The sequence below is a fragment of the Petromyzon marinus genome, chromosome 11 (assembly GCF_048934315.1).
Source record: "Petromyzon marinus isolate PM22_M1 ecotype Great Lakes invasive population chromosome 11, UKy_Petmar_22M1.pri1.0, whole genome shotgun sequence".
Lineage (NCBI taxonomy): Eukaryota > Metazoa > Chordata > Hyperoartia > Petromyzontiformes > Petromyzontidae > Petromyzon > Petromyzon marinus.
In genome coordinates this window covers 10,170,189-10,197,420 of record NC_133677.1, presented here as the reverse complement: position 1 = coordinate 10,197,420, position 27,232 = coordinate 10,170,189, and the positions used below count along the sequence as shown (strand labels likewise).

The 27,232-nt window shown below is 41.8% G+C and overlaps 1 protein-coding gene across 2 annotated transcripts in view; it reads right to left on the bottom strand.

Moving 5' to 3' along the window:
* Positions 1 to 27,232, bottom strand: part of KNDC1 (kinase non-catalytic C-lobe domain containing 1) — a 107,990-nt gene that overhangs the window by 50,661 nt on the left and 30,097 nt on the right. For both annotated transcript variants that reach the window (XM_032952052.2, XM_076066366.1), the window contains exons 3-5: positions 26,629 to 26,827; positions 17,993 to 18,051; positions 1,451 to 1,597 (exon numbers count right to left, since the gene is read on the bottom strand). In XM_032952052.2, coding sequence (XP_032807943.2) covers positions 1,451 to 1,597; positions 17,993 to 18,051; positions 26,629 to 26,827 — 405 coding nt within the window. The remainder of the gene's footprint in view (positions 1 to 1,450; positions 1,598 to 17,992; positions 18,052 to 26,628; positions 26,828 to 27,232) is intronic.

The window sequence follows — 27,232 nt, the reverse complement described above, 5'->3', positions numbered from 1 at the left end:
GGCATATTGTGTTCGCGAATTAATCCAAAATTTCATAATTTTTCGTCTATTTTTCCATCTAATTTATACAGTTTCTCATTTGGTGTGTCTCATTGGCTGGATTTTTTGTTTCTTTAGCCTACCATGTAACATGGGCATATTTTTTTGCATGCATTGAATAAATCAATTCTCACATGCATAATTCAATGTGTGTATTATGAGCATAGTAATCAATTTTGATTTAAAACTTTCGTGACTGTAGGGATTCATATTCTTGGTTCTTTCGGTAAAGTCACGTAGAAGGGGAACAATAAAATAATAAAAATAGAAAACAATAAAATTCTCACGACGTTTCGACTGCAACACAAGCAATCATCATCATCAGGTGTGAAAACCACAACAAGAACATTTTCTTGTTATTTTCTATTTTTATTATTTTATTGTTCCCCTTCTACGTGACTTTACCGAAAGAACCAAGAACATAGTAATCAATGTTATCGATAAATCGACACATTGAGAACGGATAGATAATCCAACCTACAGTCAGAAGATTGTGATTTAAAATTCTGTTCAGGAGTAAGCTGACCATCACTCCATCCGGTTGGATAAAATTAGTAATGCTATGTGGTGTTGAAAAAAAAATACTATACATACACTATAACCACCATATGAATGTGGATTATTCATCACTGGCCTAAAGTTGCCAGTGGATACGGCCACCATCCCATTTTTCTCTTTTGAGCATGGAGATACTTGGACCTTATTTGCATATTGGCACCATGAAAAGGTTATTATTATTATTATTTAAATATCAGAGCTGCACCATGCCCATGACACCCAGAATAACGATACGCCTATCTGTGGCCACTGTTAAAGCTGTTCCACTGGCACGTCCAAGCCAGCTTCGGGGTCCTCACGGTGCAGGTTGTTTCCCCCACTGGAAATTTGCCAAATGAAGCCACAACGAAACTTGGGATCAGAGGCCTCACAAGACATCTGAATGTGGCTCAGGGACAAGCAGGGCCAGGGGCAGGGCTATTAGCACGTCCATTGCATGTGACGTCAGTCGCTACATTGTGAGGACAGGGGCACCACGGTGGGCGAATGTTAACTGCCTTGTTTGGTAAATAGTCGGGATCGCGTGGATTTTTCTCCGGGTCCTCCGGTTTTACTCGCCACATTTAGTGACGTGCGCTTAGAGCATTTGGCTGCTACAAATGTCCACGTGATAAGCCACTTCACTGAGCTATCATTTGTGGCGAGGTTGCTTCTGACAAGGAGCTACATAGCTCAGTGGGCCTTACCTGGTGAAATAAAAAATCGTTTAAAATAGTTTTACCTCCAAGCGACCCCACTTGTTCATTACATGTGACGTCAGCGGCACGGCACGGTTCGGCTTCTGCAGTGGGAAAAAAAAAAACAGCCCGGCATGGCTGTGCGGTGGAAACGAGGAACGTGTGCAGTCGGATACCTCGATATCTGGCCTGGAGTCTGGGTCGTCGTGTTGCATCTTCTCCAGCAGGGCTCTCAGCTCAGCGCTCATCTCCATGCTGAGCTCCGGCTCCACCACATACTCAACGGCGGCAAGCAGGGTCATTCCCAGTGAGTAGATGTGAGCCTGTTAAGGACGCGTGCATTTAAATCCACACAATGAACACCACAGTCAGCAGTGGGCATCATAAAGGAAGACTACCACCTGCCACAGTAATGTGGAAATTATAACTGCTGGATAAGAACCAGTAACAGAGATGATGACTGGACCCTAACTCATTCACGTTTATTTTTTGTTAGATGTAAAACTGGACAATTCGCTGGTTTGTGGTTAATCAACCAAGAGTGCTCATTCCAACACCAAGCCATCGTGCAAAGTGGTATTGTCAAGGCAACCGTCTTTTACAATGTGTGATGACGGCTCATGATATATACAGAGAGAGAGAGAGGGCACTTAAAACATATCTGGTAAACCAGCAGTATTTGTTAGGGAAGCTTGACTCTGCTCGTGAGCCCAGGAAAGCATTGGAGTGTGTGTTTAAGCAAATGCTGCTCGTTCACATGAGTTTGTAAGGCCAATAAACTACTTTGTATGTGGAGATACAGAACAGAAAGTCATTTATTTCATTAATCTACAACAGTGATTGTCAGAAACAAGACAGGGCTTAAATAATGATGATGTAAATAGAAATAAAACTGAAATACATGTAATTAAATAATAAAGGCACTTGTCAGTATCGAATTATTTAAACCTTAGTCACTGACCTCAAAGGTTTACTAATTAAAAAGGAATTGGCCAAACATCCTGGAGTAGCATCCTTCTAAAAAACATGATTTACTGCAGATTACTGTAATTAAATTAAATGTGTTAAATATCACCACTTGCAATACATTTTCCTCAAACTACACAACCACAGTCTGACCACAATGCAATTCACGTGGCTTGTACAAACACACCCTTCTCAGTTCCAGCTTTTTTTTAAACCTAAGCATCTAAACCAAAATCAACAACCAAATCACTGCACAATTTAGGGACTGTCATTTTGGTGATTGCCTCTTGAGATAACTGGAGTGAGAATGTGGAGTGAGTTGAGGATTTGTTTCTCAGAGTAAATTAGGGAAAGCGAATAAGTTGTAGTAGTGAGATTGTGGCCACCTATGCTGGTGTCGGTTAAATGTCTACTAACTCAGAGGCATTTGTCTTGCTTTTACACTGCAGGGCAACCACAGCCCTGGCTTAATTCCCACAATAGTGACTTGCAAAGACTCCTAGGATATCATGTGAATTTTCCAAAGCACAAACACATTTTACCGCAGGGGCATGTAGTTCCTTGAGCGTTATACATCAGTTGGAAAGGTAATATTTACAATGAACGTACTCTAATAAAAACAAAAATGTACCGTCACATTTACCCAAAAAATCCTCAATTGAGCATAACGACTCCTTGAGAAGGCGCTACAACCAAATCGCTTGCTGCAGTGTATTCGATTGTGGGCAGAAACTAGTGGTATCCAACGGAAACCCACAAACATTCAGGGGCAATACTCAATCTCCACACACATTGGTCAGCATCCTGCTTGCTGTACGAGGCACCATAGCTACCACAATGGCCCTGCGGGTGGATGTCTCAAACACGAAAGGTGGATGTCTCAAACACGAAAGGTGGATGTCTCAAACACGAAAGGTGGATGTCTCAAACACGAAAGGTGGATGTCTCAAACACGAAAGGTGGATGTCTCAAACGCGAAAGGTGGATGTCTCAAACACGAAAGGTGGATGTCTCAAACACGAAAGGTGGATGTCTCAAACACGAAAGGTGGATGTCTCAAACACGAAAGGTGGATGTCTCAAACGCGAAAGGTGGATGTCTCAAACACGAAAGGTGGATATCTCAAACACGAAAGGTGGATGTCTCAAACACGAAAGGTGGATGTCTCAAACACGAAAGGTGGATGTCTCAAACACGAAAGGTGGATGTCTCAAACACGAAAGGTGGATGTCTCAAACACGAAAGGTGGATGTCTCAAACACGAAAGGTGGATGTCTCAAACACGAAAGGTGGCTGTCTCAAACACGAAAGGTGGATGTCTCAAACACGAAAGGTGGATGTCTCAAACACGAAAGGTGGATGTCTCAAACACGAAAGGTGGATGTCTCAAACACGAAAGGTGGATGTCTCAAACACGAAAGGTGGATGTCTCAAACACGAAAGGTGGATGTCTCAAACACGAAAGGTGGATGTCTCAAACACGAAAGGTGGATGTCTCAAACACGAAAGGTGGATGTCTCAAACACGAAAGGTGGATGTCTCAAACACGAAAGGTGGATGTCTCAAACACGAAAGTCTCTGTGCGATTTGCGGAATTAGAGGCGCGTGTGTGCACACACACCCTCCAAGGGTGTGTTTTAATCTGTGCGCTATACAGTATTCATCGTTAACACACACATATCAAGTGTGCATTGCGAAACACAGATTAAGTAGACTGCCCTCGTGATTCATCCAGGTTTCCGACCTGCTAGTCACATACAATAAAGTCATGTTTCAAACGATAAAACATTCGCTGGGAATTGTTCTCACACGCGTGTCAGTTGCATAGATCGGGCACTCGTATTTGTGTGTTCTATTATAAACTTAATGTGCTCAGAATTGCCTGTATTAAATCGTAAGCACGAGTATAACTTACTGTGGCGGGTACAAAGGTTATACAAATATTGCGACTAAAAAGCGGCCGTTTAAACACGACGTCTTATTCTATGGTGGAGGTTTAAATACAACGACGACGCAGAAGAAAACAAAAAACCCACAAGGCAATGAAGCAGCATTGGGAAATCCATTAAGCAAACAACTCAACGTGTCCCAACCTGCCAGAGGACATTTACATGCCCCCCCCTCAACCTGTATTTAAGCTCTAGGTTCCCAGAACCTCACCGCTTGGTGCAGCGATTTTGCTGTGACTGGTCCCACCTGAAGACGGAAGCTTGCTTTGCCTCCGAAACGTCGTGTTTTAATTGTTTCTTTCATTTCACTTCAATTTATTTTAATTTGTTTTACCTACGTGACTTTACCGAATAGAACCAAAGAGTATTTACAACTTCACTTTTCATTCCCCACGACTCGGCGCTAATGATGAAGCGAGCGTGTTTCTTGATTGCCGTCCCACAGACGCTCAAAGCCCTGACCTGTAGTGAGAGGTCCCCATCGTAGCGCACGCACAAACACACGTGACACTTAGGTCATCGAACGTCTGTAAATTGGCATTCATTGTTGCATGTTAAATGTATTGCATCACTTGTGCATAACATTACGTGCAAAAGTTTACAAACAAAGGGTGTGTGATCTGTTCGCTTTTATTTGTTAATGGTGTGTTAAGTGTTGTTTTTTTTAATATAAAGGGCTGAGGCTTTGTTATTTGGAGGACAACTCTTGACCCTTATTTTTGTGTAGTGAGGTTCCCAGCCGCTTCGTGTTGGGTCTATTTTGACACGTCCTAGGCATCCGTGAGACAGTCAGTTCACTTTTTTTCATGATTCCCTGCCCTTTTCTCTTTCTCCGCACAACGAATTCAACAGCTTCCTGTTCCTCCGAAATCATTTCGCGTTTGTGGGTGAGTGAGCATTGACAGCGGCAATGTATCAAGGAGCGCTACGCTGCGCTATGAACCCAGAGGCCCAAGTTCCATTCCCCCTCATGGCCAACACCAATAACGATGATCTGAACTGATCCTGGGCCTCCCCTAGGTCGACTCAGCCTCAAATGAGTACCTGGTGCAGTGTGTAAACATCGCCACTAGGGAGACAAAGGTAGCCACGCGCGGTGCTGGCCACCCACCCCCTCGTGTGCCGTGCCGGCCTTCATAGGTGCTCGCAAACAGTACTTGCCCGAACAGTCTGTTAAGGCTATACAGGGGATCTTCGTCTTTGTCGCTTGGTTAACAAATCAATTGTCGCACAAATTGTTATGGCATTTGGTGTGTGTCTTGGGTTTCAAGGCAGTAGTGCTGGATCGGTACTGGACCGATATAGGATCGGTACTTTTTATAAAGCAAAGATAACTTTTCCAAAAAAATGTATTTCCTTCCATTTCTTCCCAAATGATTTTCAAAGTTTGACTTTGGGCGTCTCGTCACGAGACACGTTTACAACTCTTCCAGCGAGCAGTGCACCACCCCCACAGCAAGAGAACGAACATGAAGTGACAACACAGAACTATTTACTTTGTCAATTCAAGAGACCTTTGATCTATGGGCACAATCTCTGTGTCCGAAAACTCAAATGTGTAAGTATCAGGACTGCAGTAAGCTGAACAAAACATTAACATGATGGGCTTTTTGCTAACTCATTGGTGAATGGGCTGAGACCATGAACCTGCTACATTTGAGAACCCTGTTAACGATATGGATGGCTGCCCAGATTTAAACCCAGCAGTGCCAAATAAACGCACTGACACAATATTAGCCCACTGAGCTACCCTGGCCCCACACCACCTCAAATAAACAAGCACATATCATCACCCTATCCAATCTCACACCACCACTAGTTAATCCCACATCACCGTCTGGCCATTCTCATGCATTGAGTGCTACTGCATGTAAGGGTGGTGTGGCCATAACTCGTCATGGGTTTGCTTTGTCTCATATAACATAACGAATCTAACTTTCCCTTGCGTTGCTAACTATATATACCACTGTATATCATTCTATTTTTTCTTGGGGAGAATAATTGTGCCAGAAGCTAGGAAATGCTATAAAATTGTGTGAAGCGATGTGTTTTACACTATTGCTCAAAAAACGTTGGCTTATTTTGTGCCTAGGCTTAGATCTCTGAGAGTGAAATCATTTGCATACCATCATCATCATCATGCAGTCTGTCCCCAAGGACGACGACATCTCTTGCATCGGGAGTCAGTAATCTTTTGTAATCTCAGGTGGTTGTAGTGTTTTGATTCCTGTGAGTTTGCTTGTGACAAGCAAGGCCAGCGGCGTTTGAACGACACACCTTGCCACAGAGATCACATGCACAGTGGGCTGAGGGTAACTCCTGAGATTCAGATGCACTGGTCGACACAGTAACCACTTCTAACCCGGGTCTGCTGGCTTGTTGTTTCTCTGTGTCTTCCAGGCGCTGTCTCTCAAGCAACTGAGTAGCTTCAGCCAAGGCTGTGCGCCAAGACTGTCTGTTTTTGGAGAGATTTTCCAATGAATCTACAGAAAGTCCACGTCTTCTCAAATTTGAGTGAAGTACATCCTTAAAGCGGAAGCACTGACCTCCTCTGCTTCTACAGCCCCTCGTACAATTGAGCGTAGAGCAATGGTTTTGGGAGTCTGTTTTCTCCCATTCTGAGAATGTGTCCAGCCCAGAGAAGTTGGGCAATGGTGACCATAGTTGACACAGCAGTCATTCCAGCTCTAGCAAGGACCTCGGTATTAGTTAGTCTATCCTGCCATTTGATCCCCATAAGACTTCTCAAACGTCTTTGCTGGAGGTTGGTGAGTTGTAAGTGGTGACAGTAAGCAGTCCGAGTTTCAGATTTATGAAGGAGAGCACTTACTACACATGCCCTGTAAACACTGCACTCTGTCCTTAAGGTGATGCCTGGTTTGTCCCATAGATGCTCTCGAAGGCAAATGAAAGCGGATGAGGCTCTGCTTTTTCTAATTTTGACCTCTTGTCCCAGACTACCATCGCTTGCTACTGTACTTCCCAGATATGTGAACTTGCTGATTGAGTTAAGTTGGTGTTGGTCAATTTGGACCTTGCTCCAGCTTCACTGCTCCCAGGAGCCAGTTGATGCATCACCTCGGTTTTCTTGAGGCTCACAGTGAGACCAAATTCTCTGGCTGAATTGAAAAAGGAGCTGACTTGCAGTTGTTGGCCAACTTCAATGTGGTCAACCATGGCACAGTCATCTGCATACTGAAGTTTATGTACTATGACTTCCCTGATGAGAGTCTTTGCGCGTAACCCTGACATGTTATGAAGCCCGCCATCTGTGTGGGAGTTGATCGCTGCTCCTGCGTTAAGGTCCTTCATTCAGGTGCTTTATTGTGCCACCGTTTATTTTCAATTTGTCTTGGTTTCTTCTGGAGAGTGGAGCATATTGTTCGATATGCCGATTTCCTCCCACGAGTTTGAGGGCCTTGGAGTTGGGTGTTATGAGCTGAAGTTCTTACATCCAGAAGCTCCTGGATCTGTGGGTCATTCCCATCAAACCAATCCTTGTGTCTTGTACTTTAAATTCCAAGGACGTTTGTTGAGACATTATAGACGGTGTCCTTTAAACTAGTCCAACAAAGTTCAATGTCTTTGCTTTCGTGGTTTAGGTTCATCAGAGATTTCCAAAGATTATGTTGCAAGGAGAGTTGGACCTCTTCAACCTTTAGTTTGTTTAGGTTTAATTTCTTTAGAAGAAGTGGCGCAGTCTTACACTTTGGAGTGTTTATATGAAGGGTTATCTTTGACCTTACAAGACAGTGGTCAGTGTCACCAATCGCACCTCTCATTACTCGCGTAATGTAGATGTATTGTAAGTCACTTTGTCGAGTCATGATATAATCTATGAAGTGCTGATATTTTGACCTGGGGTGCATCCAGGTTGTTTTGAGATGGTGAGGAAGGTGATATAAAGTTTTAGATATTGAGAGGCCATGCATTGAGCACAGACCCAGGAGTTAACTATTGCAATTAGCGTATTTTCCCGCTTATAGCCCGCATACGAATATAACCCGCAGACGCATATATCCCGCAAAAATAGCGTTTTGTGTAAAAAAAATTCAGAGATGCCGCACCTCCATATACCCCGCATGCATTCATATCTTTAACGTCGTTACCGCAGCTTAATTCCATCATATTAATACAAAGTTTACATTTGTAATACATTCCACTATCAATTGTTAACATTACAATCATAACGTACACAAAGAAAACAAACTAACTGGAAACGAGTGAACTTAAAACAGTAAATAAGTAACAAAAGTAAATATCCAATAAATAAGTAACACATAACTGGTAGATAAGTAAGTAAGCGTACTGTTAGGCATACCAGCATTCGACCTCATCATATTACAGCTACTGGACCGGTAGCTACCCCTGTGCAGTTTTAGCACTGGTAGATTGCGCACTGCACAGACAATAGCGGCACTACGGTAACGCCATTGCCTCCTGGCAACAAAGCCATTGGAAGTTTGAAACAAAGCTCATGGTCGCGACTGTATAGTGCTCAGCCAATAGCAGCGGCCTAAGGGACTCAGCAATTATGATTCCGCAGACACTTGTTAAGGCCCTTCCTATTGTGCAATCCATAGCCTCAGCTAAAACGTGATAACATGTGCAATTTTAGTGTGAGTGGTTTATTCAGCAGTGCTTTAGTCAAAGGTAAGTGTTGCATAGTGGATTGTCCTACCATGAAAAAATTAAACGAGTTATGACATGTCACACGTGTAAAATATTTTTGGGATAGCCCACACCTCCATATACCCCGCAGGGTCTTGTTTTGTTTGTAAAAAGTGGTATACCCCGCGGGTTATATGCGGGAAAATACGGTAGACTTGCCCACCCCATGCCTTCCAATGATTCCAGGCCAGGTGTCATGGTAAGTCCCTACCCTGACATTGAAGTTGCCTAGCAAGAGGATCTTGTAATTTCTGTGAATGGAGGATAATATTTGGCCAAGTTCATGATAAAACTTTTACTTTATCGTTTCAGGGTTATTTAAGGTTGGACTATAAGCCGAGACTACTGTGATGTGTCTATTGGCCTTCAGAGGAAGGGAGAAGTACCATGAGTCTAGCTGAAATCCCCTTGGGAAGTAATGTCAACTTTCTGACAAGGGAATTCTTCATGGCAAAACTTACCCCTGCAACACGTCTCTCTCCTTCGGGTCTTCCTGACCACAAGAAGGTGTATCCTCCCAGGTCTTCCGTGAGCTGTCCTTCTCAAGAAAAGGGTGTTTAAGAGAGGGCAGCGATGTCTTTGCCATCGCGATTGAGCTCCCGTGCAATAAGTGCAGTCTTTCGTTTTGGCCTGGGGAAAACCTCTTGATCAATTAGGGTGTGGATGTTCGAGGTTAAAAAAGAACAAATTTCTGTCGGAGTTTATACTTTTGCTTTTTTACTGCTGCATTGGATACCTACCAGCCATGGCTAGCTGATCAGGTACACTTTGAAGTGTAAATTTTTTAAGGCACCTTTTCTAGGCTCCTCCACGGATTGGGGCGGGCAGTACCTTCCTAAATTGGGCTGCCCAGTCATTTGGGGTACTGCCCTGCAGATCAGTCACTCCTATAGATACTGCACGACCCATCTCCCCATGTGGATGTGTTGCTACAGCTCCCAGGCCATCAGGCCTGCTTCGCTCCTTATTCCTCGCTACAGAACTTTAGTTGAAGGATGGTGGAAAGATATTGACACCATATATATGCAAGAGACACATCCGCTTGGAATGATTGAAGTGGTTGGGGACTTGTGCATATTCCTCACACACTCTTTCTGCTTGCTCACCAGTATCCAGCGGCATGGAATTAACCCATGACGGCTGGTGGTGGGTTTGCTGCAAGTTTCTTTTTTATTAGGAGTTCCTTCTCCTAGATGGGTTGCCTTCCATGAAAAAGAGATCCATCTGCCATCTCACTGAGGTTGTAGATGCTGTTGGCTACTTAATTGAATTAGCTCATCTGCCTTTGATGTAATTTCCTCCATCAGGGTGCCACTACCCAAACTAAGCGTTCATCCGCCCTAATCCATTGGCATTTCTTGGGGGGGGCCGGGATAATTGACCACCGTGCGGCGCTCGGCATTGACCAGTTGATGCATACAAGCATCAAACGAAGTGACGGCACGGTTTAGACAAGTTCACGTGTGGAAGTGAATTGACGGTTATAGTAGCCCTGGATTCAGAGGGATGGTGACGGCATGTGTAAGCCATCGTCCAGCAGTGGATAGACAATGTCTGACGATGAATGATCAACTCATTTCGCAAGTCAGTCACGAATAGATGTCACTTGACAGCTGCAGCAGCACAAGAAATCCCGCGCTGTTGCGTGTGCTGTAATCAGCATCTCAATGGGCTGTCTGGCTATTGGCCGCACACACACGTACCAGTGTGGTGCACAGCGATGAGGACCTCCAAATGTGCAAAGCTTGGCTGGAAAATGCCCATAAGTGATCACATTTTAAAAGCAGCAGATAGTGACAATTCCCTCTGCAAAAAAAGTGTACCTAAATCAAACAATTACATTTATTACCCAGTCATGTGCTGAAGAAGACACTCCTTTTACAGCATATTAGGAAACACATTTTATTTTATTTATTTTTTCCGCAAGAGCCTAATTTATTCCTACAATACTGCATTGAGCAGCAGTGACATATTATATTATCATTGCATTCTCAACACAGACAGACATATTTCCATTTTTTTTTAAGGATCGATAACAAGGGGAGGGGGGATGGGGCACTGACCCAATTTTCGCATAACAAAGCCATAACACAAAACAGCAACGCAATTATGGATGCACATGGACGGCTGTTTATAAATCGTGGAGAAGGCTCATGAAGAATGCTTCTGGTCAATTGAAGACAATTGCTCCCCGAACAACAACAGAGGGCGGAGGAGCGACTTTTCCAAAAGTGAACAGACCTAAAATGCAGAAAGTTGGCACAGTGGGGAGCACTGGTAGTGCATCTGCCAGTTATCTCAGTCAATAAACCCATAACACCTGGGACTATCGTGTGACCTCGTGCCAGCGAGCCTTTGACACTTCACGTGGCCTCAAGGTGCACCTAGTCTGGCTCAAGCACGACGGTAATGTCACTATAGTGGTGAATGGAGGCTGTTGCTTAAAAATTGTTCCCCCACACACCCCGTGGAGTGAGAACATCCCAGGACACTCAACGTGTATTTTTAAGCATTTTTAAACAACACCATGTGCACATGTACAGCCCTTATACTCAATCCGTTGCTGGACGAGGGCCTCCCCACACTACCGTAACATCCGATACCTGTTTTGAATGCCTTCAAAAATCCAAATTGTTTATCAGCTCAAAAGCTGAAGGCAGTCCTAGTTTCCATCAGCAGCCCTCAGCTCGGAGTGGCATTTCCATATTCCTACGGCAGGGGCCAATCTCTTTGTTCGACAATCAATGTTGACGCCCCACAAAGTGGAAATCGGCGCATTATCCTGTTGTGTTGAGTTGAACTCTGATCAATGATGTGACCGTGAGTCCAGCACTTCGGCCACAATTGCACCTGGCTAGATATAGCTATTTGAAAGTGTTAGTCGTCATATGTTATTGTTAATCATGGTGTGGAAGCTGTGCATATGCTGGTATGTCTGCACTACATAAGTGTGTGATGCCACCTCCGTCTATGTACAGTTTGTATGTTGAACTTCTTTTGCATTGTATGTAGCCAATCGTGATAATCAGAGGTGCGGATCCTTATGTCAAGGCAATCCTTATGTCAAGGCAAGGAGAGAATTAATCAAGAAATATGTGGTAATGTATTTTATTCATTGTAAAAGTGAACAAAAGGTCTGCGTCCCATTTGACCAAAATCCAATTATCCACAACACATTGGTAGTGGCAAAATATTAGATGTTGGTGCCAGCTGCGAAAATGGACTAGGTCTATGGGATTCGTTATTACCACTCTGTAAGCACCTCTAGGAGCCCGCCAGGATATTTAAGGCTTTAATCATACACCAGCTACATTAGGTCTCAATATAAAGATCCACATTTACTTTCTGTTATTCATATTTATACAGCATATAATTACAAGATCAATGTAACATATAAAATGTGTCTTCCTATCCGTGTGTTGCAAACGGCGATACACCTTGTTGCCATTTATCCGGATTGTATTGAATGCTTGAAAACATTCATGTGATCATTACATGATTGCTCAATTGAGCAGTTAAACATCTGCTGCATGTAATGCTCTGGATTTTGTGAGAGAGAGAAAAAAAAACACTTCCAGTAATTGCCAGTTATTTTAGTTTGCGCAAAAAGAGACAATTCGAATTAAGGTGTGCTAGAGAAATTATGTTGGCACACATTTATAAAGTAAAGGAGTATTTTTAACTACACATAATACACATCAGATATGTCGTCATCTTTTTCTACATTTGAGAATTTCTGTGCATTTACCGGTAAATTAGGCATGAAATATGTCTCTATCTTAAATGATATAAATCTCTACAAGCAGTTCAGATAGGACCACACTGTGCTATTAACGTTACTATCAGAAAAAAATCAACAAGCACACGTGCACGCACAATGACAGATCCTCACTGTAGGCTTACAGATCGCTGCAGTAAGTGCTGGTAATGAATAATGGTTAATGCCAGTGCAGCACACAGCAAGTTGGTGTGGCTAACACCATGTCTGGTCACCGACGTTTTTTCTCTACAGATCCGATGTTCATGCTCAATTCTGGTGAGGGATTATCGGCTGAGGCTCGAATGTAAAATACCAATGGCGTCATGCACAACCAGGCATCTAACTGGGGGTTGCTGGTTATGTTAGTGCATTCTGATAATCAGCGGACACGACCCGCAATATTTCATATCCGTGCACCTGTCGAAAACAGAATTTGTCTCCTCCGCCATATAAATGTGCCTTAAATTCCACAGTGTGTAACAAACCACAAATTGCATCACAGCTTAGATCACATTTCATGGATTTGTGCATCCCAGACTAGATCATGCTGAACAGCACGGTGCGCTCTTGCTATCATTGTACTGTTACTAGATTATATCATCCACAGCTAATTAGTGCCAGTGGCAATACCACATCTCACTATATTTATCTTAATAACATATGTTACGAGCTCAGATTTGCAGTAGAAATACTAATTCATAGATGAGTGTTTTAAAATAAAGCATTTATACAAATCTGACATTTGACGCACATATATATAAACCCAGTTAAAATTCTCTTTTAATTGTGAATTAATAATACACTTGACCAAATCGAATGTTTATTCAAGTAGCAGAGTTATGCATAGACTATTAAAACAGTCATTAGCAATATCTGTAATTGTATAGCTATATATTTTTCTATACATATCAGGAAAATTCAATTATAAATGCGTGACATCTTACAAAATAATTAAACATTGCCTCAAATTTATGAATTTTCATTTTAAATCAGGAAGCCTTTTTCAGGCGTGGTTTCAAGATAGGGTAGCTAAATGTTACACGTGTCTGCTTTACAAATAAATACAAATCCTCGACTCTTTTTTTTATTTTTGAGGATGGTAACCAAACCAATTGTGATACTTAGCGGTCTCATTATCGGACGTTCCGGTGTTAAATTCCAATGCACGTGAGTGGCACGCTCCTCGAAGTAGCCATGTGCACAGATATTTATAGACCGTGACATTTTCTGCTTCACGTAAACATAAGGCTCTTGGCTCTCTCCTGCACGGCCTTTCAGCCGGGAGCTTTGCACACTATCCTGCTGCATGCATTAAACCTCAGCGCTGCGACACAGCAAAGTGTTATCGTGCAAAGCACTCAAAAGCGGCATTTTCACCCATTGCCGAGACAAATATATGTTTAACCTGAAAAATAAACATAAAATCAAAGGTACTGTATATTGTTCCGTTAAAAAGAGAATTTGAATTGCCATTCAGCAGTCACAATCTGGGCACCAATTACATGAAAAATAAGTTTCCTGATATATCTTGTGTATTTATATATTCAATAATTTAGAGATTAAATCAAGACTGTAAATATCATATACATATAGATGATTGTGACCGACTGTGTGGGTGAATTTGTTCTATAACATAAAGAAAGCTTAATTTTCGTTCCAGTACTAGCAAGTGAATATTAAGATAATAGTTTTACAACTGCATGTTTTGAATAACAAAACATCTCTGCTACCTTGTGCCTCGTGTCTGTTCACGAGTCCTTGTCCTCTGTTTACGTTGGTATGTTCAGCCCAGAAGATGAACACTAAATTTAGCAGTCTTTTGAAATACGTGGTCAACCAGGTTAGTGTCTAACCGTGTTGTTGGCCGACTGGTTTGCATCACATTATGTTTATAAGATTTGTTGAGTTCGCGTCTCCCATCTTCTTGCTGTATTTGCCTCCGTGCAGTTTTCCGTCCTCTGTGTGTTCTGTGTGTGATGTCCCTCTGTGTGTTCCCTCGCTATGTGTTTTTCCCCATTTCCACCTGATGATGAGCGCTTGTGTTGAGTTCGAAACGTCGTGATTTATTTAAATTGTATTTGTGATTTATTTAAATTGTATTTTATTCCTACATACGTGACTTTACCGAAAGAACCAATGAGGATAGTAATTTCTGCAGTCACGAAAGCTTCAATTCTGGATTAACAAAACATCTTTTGGTAAATAAAGTATCGGGAAATGTCATTGCACACCTAATGAGGTAACCGGTGTATAATTGTATCACGAAACTATAACAGTCTGCCTTAAGAAAATAAGAGGCATTTTAATGTTACACCGTACGTGCAACACAATAATATTATGCCACCTTTCATTCAAATGCATTGCGGCAAGCAAAACATTGATAACAGCCTAAACCTGTAAAGCCGCAGCAATGTATATTAAAATGTTTTCGTATTTATATACACGGCTTCCAAGTATTCCCAGCCACAGTTCTCATATACATTAAGTCTTCAACTCTTATTCCCTGTATGTCTCTGGCTTCTATATTTATATGATACTAGTTCATGAAGTTTGCCTTCGCCAGGAAAACATTTTCATTAAATTATAATGAACCTATGATTTTTTTACAATTTTAATCTACAATCAGACACTAGCAACTACTTCAAACTGTGTATTTTCCACAAAACTTCTTACATTTAAAGTCGTACCCATCGGAAACCGTTCAATTTAAAGATGCTGTTCTTTTTTATTGGAAATAACACAAATAAATGAACTTAATACTCTATGAGGGGAAGCTCCTATCTTTTACCGTTTTCGATATAATTCAGATTTGAACATGATACAATGTGTATTTCTTCGTTCAAAACCCGCTTGAATCCAAAATATCTAAAAAAAAGATAAAACAATGGTTCTCGCCTTGTGCGATGAGACAACTTCCGAGACGTGACTTGTAGAGGGTTTCTTATTTATCTCTTAATACTTTAACGACAGGCGACGTACAATTATATAGCTGGCTGACTATATAGTGACGACGGCGATGAAGACTGTGTAGCTGGCTGGCTTTGCAGCAATGACGACGAAGAGATGGCAGTGACGATAAGCCAGGACCCAAACCCCCACGACAGCCCCGAACCCCCTCGTTTGCCTCTCCTTTATATTCACCCAGCGTGTCCAAGCCCCGCCCTTGGCCACGCCCCTCTCCTGGAACTCTCTCGCGGGTTCAAGGAGCTTCCAGTTCGATCCCCTATTTGACCCTTGACCCAGTTACGCCCCCCCCCCTTGTGGTCGCTTGCATACGTGTCGTTCTACACTGCACCCATACCTGTAGTTAGCCCCCATGGCCACCAGATGGCATACTGTCATTACAATCGTATATTTTGAACTGTTTCTGCATGACACGCGCAAACATGTTTATGGGGCACTTAAAATCGAGATTAGGATTTTCAGATGAATGTTCCTGTTGTTTGTGTCATAAAAGCTACCTATGTACCACATTTCAGCTTTCTACCTCGTTGGGAAGTACCCAAGAGGTTTTTGAGACATATAGATTAAGGTCTTTATTTATTTAGACAGATGAAGAAGGGCCATTGTGGCAGAAACACCACCTATTTTATGTTTTTCATTTAATTAATGAATGTCTTGAGTTTTTTTAATAAGTTTATTATTTTTGTTGATGAAAAACTACATACAGTATTTCAGCCCAGATAAGCATCCAACTTCATGGCAACTGGTAAAACGTCATATTTCTATCACTATATTCACATGAAATTTCAATGCTCTACACAAGCTGTTAGGTTGCATGCCTAATACTAGTATTCCGTCTATAAAAACCATTGAAGGATTACCACAGTATCTTTGATATAAGCAAACAGCTTTCATGTGGGAGTTTGGTAGGGCATAGATTTATTTTTACACAAGCCAGATAAATGACGTGATATTTGATGTTGATCTCAAACTGATGAGCTACTTTTCTCCCCATAGTAGTAAATTAACACCTTTTTGATTGCAGATAGTGCAATGATTAATTTTAATTAGGAAATGTTTTATTCATTGATGGGAACTGCTTTTTTTTTACTTGTGTTAAGTTTCACATATTCAAGCCTACAACTTGCCACTTTAATTGTGTTTAAATGTCATATCATTAGCGATTTGTAAGTGTTAAAATATACACTCCACGAGCATTTTTCTTATGCTATTTGATGATGTGCCTCACACTCCATTTCGTTCCACTTTACAGTTCCGTCCTGTCGCAAGGAAATTTCAAATACTTGTCAACCTATTCCAAAGTGGCAAACTAAAAACTGAATACCATGACCAACATGAACTCATAGGCCTCTATTTAAACTATCCATATGTAGGCTGTGCAGAATGGAATGTCCCGTTTTAGTGAAATTACCTGCCTTGCAGCCAATGGCTGAAATTAATTAGAATCCCTTTCTAATTACACACAATACAAATGTAAAATAAGAAATTCCATATACATCTAAGCACTAATATTCATTAAATACTTGTAAAAAAACATGCATTTCAAATTACAAAACAACATTTCATGTCAAAATAATTTAACCTAAGCTAATATGTAATCTCACGCATCGTTTACCCATTCTCCGCACACTGATTTTCAATATTCCAAAATATTGATTTGAAGCTTTCGTGACTGCAGGAATCCATACTCTTTGGTTCTTTAGGTAAAGTCACGTAGGTAGAAAATTGATAGATCACGTGACGTTTCGATCGCAACACAAGCAACCGTCATCAGGTGAGACAAACACAGCAGTTCTCCTGCTGTGTTTGTCTCACCTGATGACGGCTGCTTGTGTTGCGATCGAAACGTCGTGATCTATTAATTTTTCTACCTGTGCGACTTTACCGAAAGAACCGAAGAGGATTACAAAATGTGTGAAGAGCACACAGCCTTTGTGCATGTGCAAAAAAAAACCCATCAGCATTTCCTGAAAAAGAACATTGTGGTCCTCTTGTCTTAGGCCATCATCAAACTAAGTTTGAGCAGATGCGACCAAGTGACAGCAGTGATGCAGTGATAGACAACTGTGGGTCGGTTCATAATTGGATGAAACTGGTTCACAGTTGTCTATCATTGCTGTCAATCGGTCACGTCTGCTCAAATGTATTTTATGTTGACCTAATATGAGACAACAAGAATGCACTTTTTCAGGAAATGCTGATGCGTTTTTTTTTTGCATATGCACAACGGCTGTGTGCATTTTGATACATTTTTGTGCCCGGTTTGAAACTTATGATGTTCCAGCCTGCACTACTATTCCGTAATGATTTCTCATCATTTACAGATATGATCTGACTTTGCATGCCTGAAAGTACTGCAAGTTAATGGTGGCCTTGGCATCTGCTCAGTACCAGGTTGGAAAACTTACCTTGAATGTGTTTCCTGTCTCGTCAAACTCAGGAGGTATGAAGGCTCCTTCTGGGTCATCTGTCATTGGAGAGAAAATATTGCATTTTTAATTCCATTCATAATGCTCACAGAACAACAAAGGGACATGAGTATACTTAAATAAACTATTTGCACATGATCCATGACATATTTAAAATACGATGTATTTGTTTTCTATAATAATGCTGGTATTAGTTTACGTTTGAAATCTGGATGCTAATAACCACATTGAAGTTAAAAGGATCTACAATTAAACTCTTGCACCTCTTTCCTGAGCATAAACATATATATTTATATATTTTGGTTGAATACATTAATATCACAGCTTTGAAAAACAAATCTTAAAAATAACTTTACTTTGTTTGCCCACTTTGTGATATTGCAAACCTAATTCATGCAGTTCTGTACAATTTTAAAAAAAATATTAATACAAGCACCAATCGATACGCCATTACTTTACAGGGCACGTTAAATTAGCTTACAATAGATGTCTCGTGTCATCTGTAGCAAAGAATAGCATTGGTGACAAGCGTACGCAATATTTGCATTTTGATTTAGAGATCAAATACGTTCTACAAGTCCTTTTGCACACGGCTCATGAAGCTGGAGGCCAAGGTTACAGCAATGCCAGCTGTATATAAAAAAATAAAAATAAACATGTATTTGAAAAAGCTACTTCGGGGATGTTTGGCTCTTAAGCAAATTATCCTGCCAGGTTGCTCATCCAATTTCTATAACCCTTTGAACCTCTCGGCCCCTTCCCAGCTGCCTTCGTCTCGTTTCTCACCACCTTACCCAAACCTGTCTGTTTATTTGCCTTCACTCTGCGTCCCCTGCTATTTCGCTGCACATAAGATTCATCAGCCTAATTTTCACAGTGCAGATAATGCACAATTACATGGTTTCGTACCTCGGTGAACTTGAAAACCGAATGTGACTAGAGCTGTAATGGTGTTGAAAATTATATGTTATTACAAATTCTGGCTAGGTTTGTTTGCAAAAGTGTTGTATCTATAATGCAGTTTAAACTAATGGTGTAACATATTAAATGTATACCGCATATAAATCAGAAGTATGAATGAAAGGGAATAATTTTACTTTCTTAACACTGGCCTCAGATGTTCAGGCCTAGGTGTGTTGACACTTTTATACTAATCAATAAATCATATTTTTTAATCAGTAATCGGTTCAATTGTAGTGAAAGAGGGTAAAGAGCATTCCATTGAGGGAGCCCGCATTTCAATAGCAAGACTCAGACATCAAGTGCTCAGCAAAACACTATTACGATGCTTCCTCTACTGTTCACTAGTAATCTAGCACCAGTCATTTATACGAACAAATGTTGTATACTCGTTGGTTCTTTCGGTAAAGTCACGTAGGCATAAGATAAAATAAATCACGACGTTTCGATCGCAACACAAGCGGTCGTCCTCAGGCGGGAAAAATATAATCCAGCAGTTCCACTGCTGAACTAGCGAGAGAGCAGCTACAGTTAATGTTGAATTGTTAATTGCCCACGAATCGGCAGTGACGTCACCACAGTGCCTGTGCCATATGAAGTGTCTAAAGTTTACTATCAGGTCACAGAGGAGATGCAGATGTTATGGTCAAATGATTGAGGTGACTAACAGATGCAATGCCAGCATGCTATATGGTGCCCACCAACTGTTGTGTAGCTGTCTGATATTCTGCTCATTGTTGTGAGCATTGCGTCCATTGCTGCTGGAGGGCAGCTGCCACCAACTACTCAACAGCATCTTTCACAAGCGTCATCCACAGTGGCTACTCTTCACACAACCAGCACCAGCTTCCGATAAGCCTAATCAACTCCAAGTGCTCTTGTACCACATCAGTCCACGTTTTCTCTAGCCAATGCCATGCCTGTTTATTTCACTCTATCCAGCCAAACCGAAGCCGCTTGGGTATGGGGTGGCTGGGCATGCAGGTGACATGGTCCAGCAAATGCATCCTTGCCCACGGGGGAAGTCCACTAATGGGACCCTGTTGAGATCTTTCAAGAATCTGTGAGATCGTTATACAACCCAGCCGCATACACCCAGGGTGGATCATGGGCAGGCCAGCTTAAATGTTTTAAGCCAATCCACGTACAGGGTCCACTTTTCACAAATATAGCTGAGAAGATGCACAGATTCATGTGAAAACAACAGGAGAAGCAGCTTCGACACAGCATTACACAGCCACAATTCACCACAAATTCCAAAGTGTTCATTTCACACACACTAATTAAAAAACTAATTTTTTGCATGATTCTTGAATCATAACCAACCAAAAAAGCTGCCTTTTAAAATAAGTGTAGCGAGTTGATGATCTAAGCCCAGTCACCAACAAACATTATATTAAAACATCGGTTTCTGCATTTAATTAAGCTAAATTCCAGCTGTGAGATATAAAAAAATATATATCATGCGGCAATCTCATGTCCAAATATGTGCAAAAATGCACCCCCTACTGTGCAAAGGACAACGATGACCCCAATTATCTCGGTTATTTCACGGAGAAATCCCGCGATATAATCTCTCCCCGCAGCTGTCATCTGATACGCGCGGTGCACCAGTGCTCTGCAAGATTTTTCAATGGATTTGTTCCTGTCATGACAAGATGTCAATACGATAATTGAAGTAAATTGGAGGGAATAAGACAGATTTAAAAAATATATATGAAAAAAATATATAATTGTACTGTAGCATATAAGTTGAGCTTTTACATACGACTCAAATTAGGTTGGTTAGAACTTCCTTTTATATAATCTAGCTCTCACAACTTTCCTAACTGCGCGCTCTATAGCACATTTAATTACACACACTACGCATAGATGTTCTGTAATTGGAATTGGCATTAAGGACTGTTGAATCAATTTCACTGCCCTGTTTCATTACACACTGATTAAGCCTGACACTAGGCTGGGTGCTGCTTAAGGTACAACCTTTGACTCATTATCAGTCTTCTTTGAGACAAGCACTATCCTCAAAAATTGATCAATGCTTCTCACTCTGGGAAATAAGAACATTATGATCTGAATCTACAAGATGGGAATGTAATGCTATTTTATATCGTGCATCAATGTAAACATATGGAAACATGGTTCAGCAACTGCATGGCACAAATTCTTCATATTTTGACAATTACCAAGCTCTTGTTTCAGCATGGAGATAACATACCATGAATTCTGGAATTTGCATGATAATGTAATAACTGTCAGCATAATAGATCACTAACAACAGCATCAGCAATTCATACATAGTAAGGTTTCTGACCTATCTGTGCATTTTTATCATCATGTTATTCTTGATCAGCGATTTATGCATATTTTTTAAACAAAATAAATGCATTTTATGTTTATAAAAAAACTACTCCCTGTACCACCACACCCTAGTCAAGTAATAGTCGCACAGTTGGGAGTTTTGTGCGCTCGATGATAAATGCATTTGTTACTTCTTATTTGATGTTCTTATTGTAATGGGATTGGAATAAAGCCGATAGAGTACAAGCATGTAGGACAAATTGTGCCCCAATAAGATAAGAATCACATGGTTATATGAATCCCCTTCAGCAGATGCGAGTTACCCTGTGGGATAACAAGCCTGAGGCAGTGCTACCAATGGTACTGCTTCTAAAATGAACTCTGCCGAGGCTTGACCCATTTTATATCTCATTCAATGCCAAGTGTGAAATGAACACAACTTTAAATGGTGTTCCACTTTTTGTATGCATTAGCTCCCATCAGTAGCTTGGTTAACTCGCAAGGGGTAATAGGTACAGTGAGGGAAAAAGTATTTGATCCCCTGCTGATTTTGTACGTTTGCCCACTGACAAAGAAATTATCAGTCTATAATTTTAATGATAGGCTTATTTGAACAGTGAGAGACAGAATAACAACAACAAAAAATCCAGAAAAACGCATGTCAAAAATGTTATAAATTGATTTTAATTTTAATGAGGGAAATAAGTATTTGACCCCTCTGCAAAACATGACTTAGTACTTGGTGGCAAAACCCTTTTTGGCAATCACAGAGGTCAGACGTTTCTTGTAGTTGGCCACCAGGTTTGGACACATCTCAGGAGGGTTTTGTCCCACTCCTCTTTACAGATCTTCTCCAAGTCATTAAGGTTTCGAGGCTGACGTTTGGCAACTCGAACGTTCAGCTCCCTCCACAGATTTTCTATGGGATTAAGGTCTGGAGACTGGCTAGGCCACTCCAGGACCTTAATGTGCTTCTTCTTGAGCCACTCCTTTGTTGCTTTGGCCGTGTGTTTTGGGTCATTGTCATGCTGGAATACCCATCCACGGGCCATTTTCAATGCCCTGGCTGAGGGAAGGAGGTTCTCACCCAAGATTTGACGGTACATGGCCCCGTCCATCGTCCCTTTGATGCGGTGAAGTTGCCCTGTCCCCTTAGCAGAAAAACACCCCGAAAGCATGTTTCCACCTCCATGTTTGACGGTGGGGATGGTGTTCTTGGGGTCATAGGAAGCATTCCTCCTCCTCCAAACACGGCGAGTTGAGTTGATGCCAAAGACCTCCATTTTGGTCTCATCTGACCACAACAATTTTACCCAGTTGTCCTCTGAATCATTCAGATGTTCATTGGCAAACTTCAGACGGGCATGTATATGTGCTTTCTTGAGCAGGGGGACCTTGGGGGCGCTGCAGGATTTCAGTCCTTCACGGCGTAGTGTGTTACCAATTGTTTTCTTGGTGACTATGGTCCCAGCTACCTTGAGATCATTGACAAGATCCTCCCGTGTAGTTCTGGGCTGATTCCTCACCGTTCTCATGATCATTGCAACTCCACGAGGTGAGATCTTGCATGGAGCCCCAGGCCGAGGGAGATTGACAGTTCTTTTGTGTTTCTTCCATTTGCGAATAATCACACCAACTGTTCTCACCTTCTCACCAAGCTGCTTGGCAATGGTCTTGTAGCCCATTCCAGCCTTGTGTAGTTCTACAATCTTGTCCCTGCCATCCTTAGAGAGCTCTTTGGTCTTGGTCGTGGTGGAGAGTTTGGAATCTGATTGATTGATTGCTTCTGTGGACAGGTGTCTTTTATATAGGTAACAAGCTGAGATTAGGAGCACTTCCTTTAAGAGTGTGCTCCTAATCTCAGCTCGTTACCTGTATAAAAGACACCTGGGAGCTAGAAATCTTTCTGTTTGCAGAGGGGTCAAATACTTATTTCCCTCATTAAAATGCAAATCAATTTCTAACATTTTTGACATGCGTTTTTCTGGATTGTTTTGTTGTTATTCTGTCTCTCACTGTTCAAATAAACCTACCATTAAATTATAGACTGATCATTTCTTTGTCAGTGGGCAAATGTACAAAATCAGCAGGGGATCAAATACTTTTTCCCTCACTGTATGTGCTATAATCAAAAGGTCCTAAGTGGTCACTTGAAAGGGGAGATTTAGTAGATATCCGATACATGGCAGGCGAGCTCAAGAAATGAGTCTCAAGTAGCACATTATATTGAATAAAACTATTGTACGGTATTCTGCCATTATTCACGAACTTTCTATCTGCGATTTTGGCTATCCGCGAATTTCATCTGGAACTCTACACGACTGCATCGAGGGAGAGAAAGAAAGTGATGAGATAAATAAATGTGTTATTATTAGAATTTGTATGTATTGAATATCTCACTTGTGTATTTATTGAAGGTAATTTTTTAAGAAAATGTGTTTTCGTAAGCAAATATAATTTTCCGCGAAATCTGCTATTCACATGCATCTCCAGAACGTATCCCTCGCAAATAACGAGGGAATACCGTACTTCGATATATTACATTCACTTGAATAAAACTATTGTAGTCTTTTTCACCAAAACACAACCCAGTGCATGACTTCACCGCGTCACAAACCAACACGCAAACACGTGACAAAAACAGCACCCCAGCACACAACATAATGTCTTTAATACAATTTTAAAATCCTTCCGCATTAAAAAAAAAATGGGTATGCATTTAAATTCCGTGTGTGTCCTACTTTTAAGAATGGCTCAGTTGACAGGGTAGTGCTGCTGTTACTCGTAGGCTTGTTATCCAATTGCCACCCTCGCGATTGTATGAATTGTCATGGTGATACTGGGTCACGATTCTATTCAAGAATTGCATTTTTTTTTACCCCATTCCGTTGAATGCCCGTCTAGTGGCTGCAGGCATAATGTAAAACAATTGCGTAAATCATTAAAGAGTCAAAATAATTAATTCCTACATGCGCGATGTGATTGCATGTATGACGAGTGTAAGAGTCGATGTTAATCAACGAATGAATGCATCGTTACATGCTCAATAACTGCTCAACATCCAGCACCCTTTAACCTTATCTCGCAATGGCGAGATGCTATTTCCCTCGCCTGATATCGAGGAGGTCGTGGGTTCGATCCCAACCCTGACACTTGTATATTTGGAGTTGGAATGTTCTCCCCGTAGTCGTGCGGATATTTATCCGGGTCCTCCGGTATTTGCCTCACATTTAGAATGATGCGTTTAGAGTATTTGGGTCCTATACATGTCCACGTGATAAGCCACTTCGTTGAGCTATCGTTTGTGGTCAAGTCGCTTCTGAAAAAGAGCTATACAGATCAGTGGGCCTTACCTGGTAAAATAAAAATAGTTTATAGTTTAGTTTAGCACTATATCAGGGGTGTTGCCATGGTGTAACAGCACACAGGACTTGCAGTCCAAAGGTCACCGTTTTTTTTCTCCTGGCATGGAAGTTCAAACAATGGGCATGTTTATTAAAACGTACAGTATTGTATAAATGGATACTACCACAGTCAGTCGTTGGGCAGGGTGCATGCGCTGGGCTAAAATGTGCATGCTCCTACCCCTTTAACAGCGTTAAGAAGTAGGCCAAATACCACCTATAGGGTCTCTCCAGAGTTCTCTCTATGGGATGCCATTCTGTCAGTAGTGCAGTAGTGAGCAGGCAATTGCAAGGGCTGCACCTTTACCTATACAAGATATCAGCTTTCCTACTAACACTGAGGCACATGCAAACTTGAATTGCATTCCTCAGAGTGCATACGAGGTCAGGCACTCAATTGGCAATGTTTCTATTAAAATGTTGAAAAACACACTACATATGTGTGAATGTCGCATCAAAGCGCACATGAATTAAACATGTTTTGAAATAAGCAATGCTGACTCGGTGATGAGATTACCAACTGTGATAAATGAACATTTCATTGTTAACATGGCCAAAATGTCATCATATAATTAATGTAACGTTTTGCTTAAACATTTTCCACCTACCGAGTTGCGTGATTGCCATCTACAATGTAAAAATAAGCCAAAAAAGCCTCACACTGAATTTGAATGAACAAAAATGGAACATAAAAACGTATCAATTCCCAACAAAGCATGGAGACATGCATGCTTGCAATTACATTGAGAGACAAAGAACATGAGGATCAGAAAACATTTGCAGGATAACGAAGTAATTCAAAACTGTTAAGAAAAGTGGATTTGGGCAGGATACATCGACAGCCGATGGTCAAAAAAGACAAGGGGGGGTCAGCAACCAAAATAACAGAGGCATTTTTTTCCGAAATCGGTAAAAACCCTCAATATTTCAAGAGCCGCCAATGCACGTGAACACGAGACGGTGGTCCTTTATAAATCACGCCGTGACACAGTCCCGAAAGAGCCGCATGCGGCTCCGGATCCACAGGTTGCCGACCCCCTGGTCAAAAATAATGGCAGTGACACAGGGCCGGATTTAGGGACTGCAGCCCAGAAGCCTCCGCCAGCCGGGGGGCCTCCAGAGATGAAGTGAAAAGTAATTTCATTTGTGAATGCTGAATTTTATTTGTTGTTAGCCTTGTTTCATCCGGCCGTGCAGTGGACACGTATGCAGCGAGAGGCAGGAGCGATGAAGTCCGCTCGTGTGCAGGTTTAGGTTGGACTATTACAACGGAGGATGTGAGGGATGGTGACAGCTTGGGAGAGACCTTCATCCAGCGGATGGACCAGGGCTAATGATGATGATGATGCACCACTGAATTTCGCCCGGTTAGTTTGTTTACTCTAAAACACTTCCGAAAACGCACGGGTGCGCAAAGCGATAACAACACAACACCTGCGATGCCCGTGACTCCTTTTGCTTTGATCGTCACAAAAAGTCAGACCCCCCCCCCCTCAAATATGACGTCACAAAGCTCTGCCCCCCCCCCAAAAAAAAAGATATATATGAAACATGCTTCAAATCGCTTTAAACTATAGTCATTGTAGTGCGTATTTAATGTGGCGCTGCACTGAAGTTGTAGGAGAAAACATTTATAAAATAGTCTATTTAATTAAGTAGAACGTGTAGTAACAGGTTTTTACCCTTTTATCTGGCACACAAAAAAAAAACCTATTACTATATCTTGTTACTGGCAAAGGAGGTCTCATAATGTAAGTAGAACGTGTTGTCTATATTTATTTAAAGTTGCGCATTTTGACGTGACGTCACATTTCTCCCTCCCCCAACCCCTTCGTCACACATCGTCACAAACGTCTGACCCCGCCCCCCCCCAGGTGCGTGACGTCACTTATGGACGGCCGCCCTAACACGGCGAGTCCGCTGGCGGCGTGAACCTCTCTGGGGCCTCACCGCTGAGCTGCTCCATGAAGCACACGTTGCCGTGCGTGTTGAAAGCGAGCGTGTCGGGAGTGATGCACAGGTTCCGGAAGAGCTCCGCGTGCCCGATGCTGCGCAGGGCGAGGCAGCATTCCAGACACACGGCCAACACCTCGGTCTCGGTCAAGCAGCTGTCCAGCAGAGACAAGATGTCCGCAAGAGATACGTTCTCCTGTGCACGCGAGATGGCAGAGGTTGGGCGTAAGCATGGATTACCATCAGCGGAGTCGTTTTCCTCGTCGTCGTTGTCATCGTCATGAATCGATCGGAGTCACCATCCTGAACTGAAGTTACACGTGGGGGGACTACAAACGTCAGAAACGTGGATAGCGAACTAACAGCATGTTCAAAGAAACAAGTCAGACTGGAATTGTTTTAAATGGCACATTTCCTTCACTTCGCTTTACTCCTATTAATAGGCGTTTGATTTGTTTCTCAGATTGAGTTTTACCGATGAAATACATGGTTGCAATTACTTTAGATTTTATTGTATTCAATAACACGTTTTTTGGGGGAGTTTTCTGAGCTATTGATTTACGTTGTTGTGTGGTACCTATTCCAGTTAGTCGATTGGCAG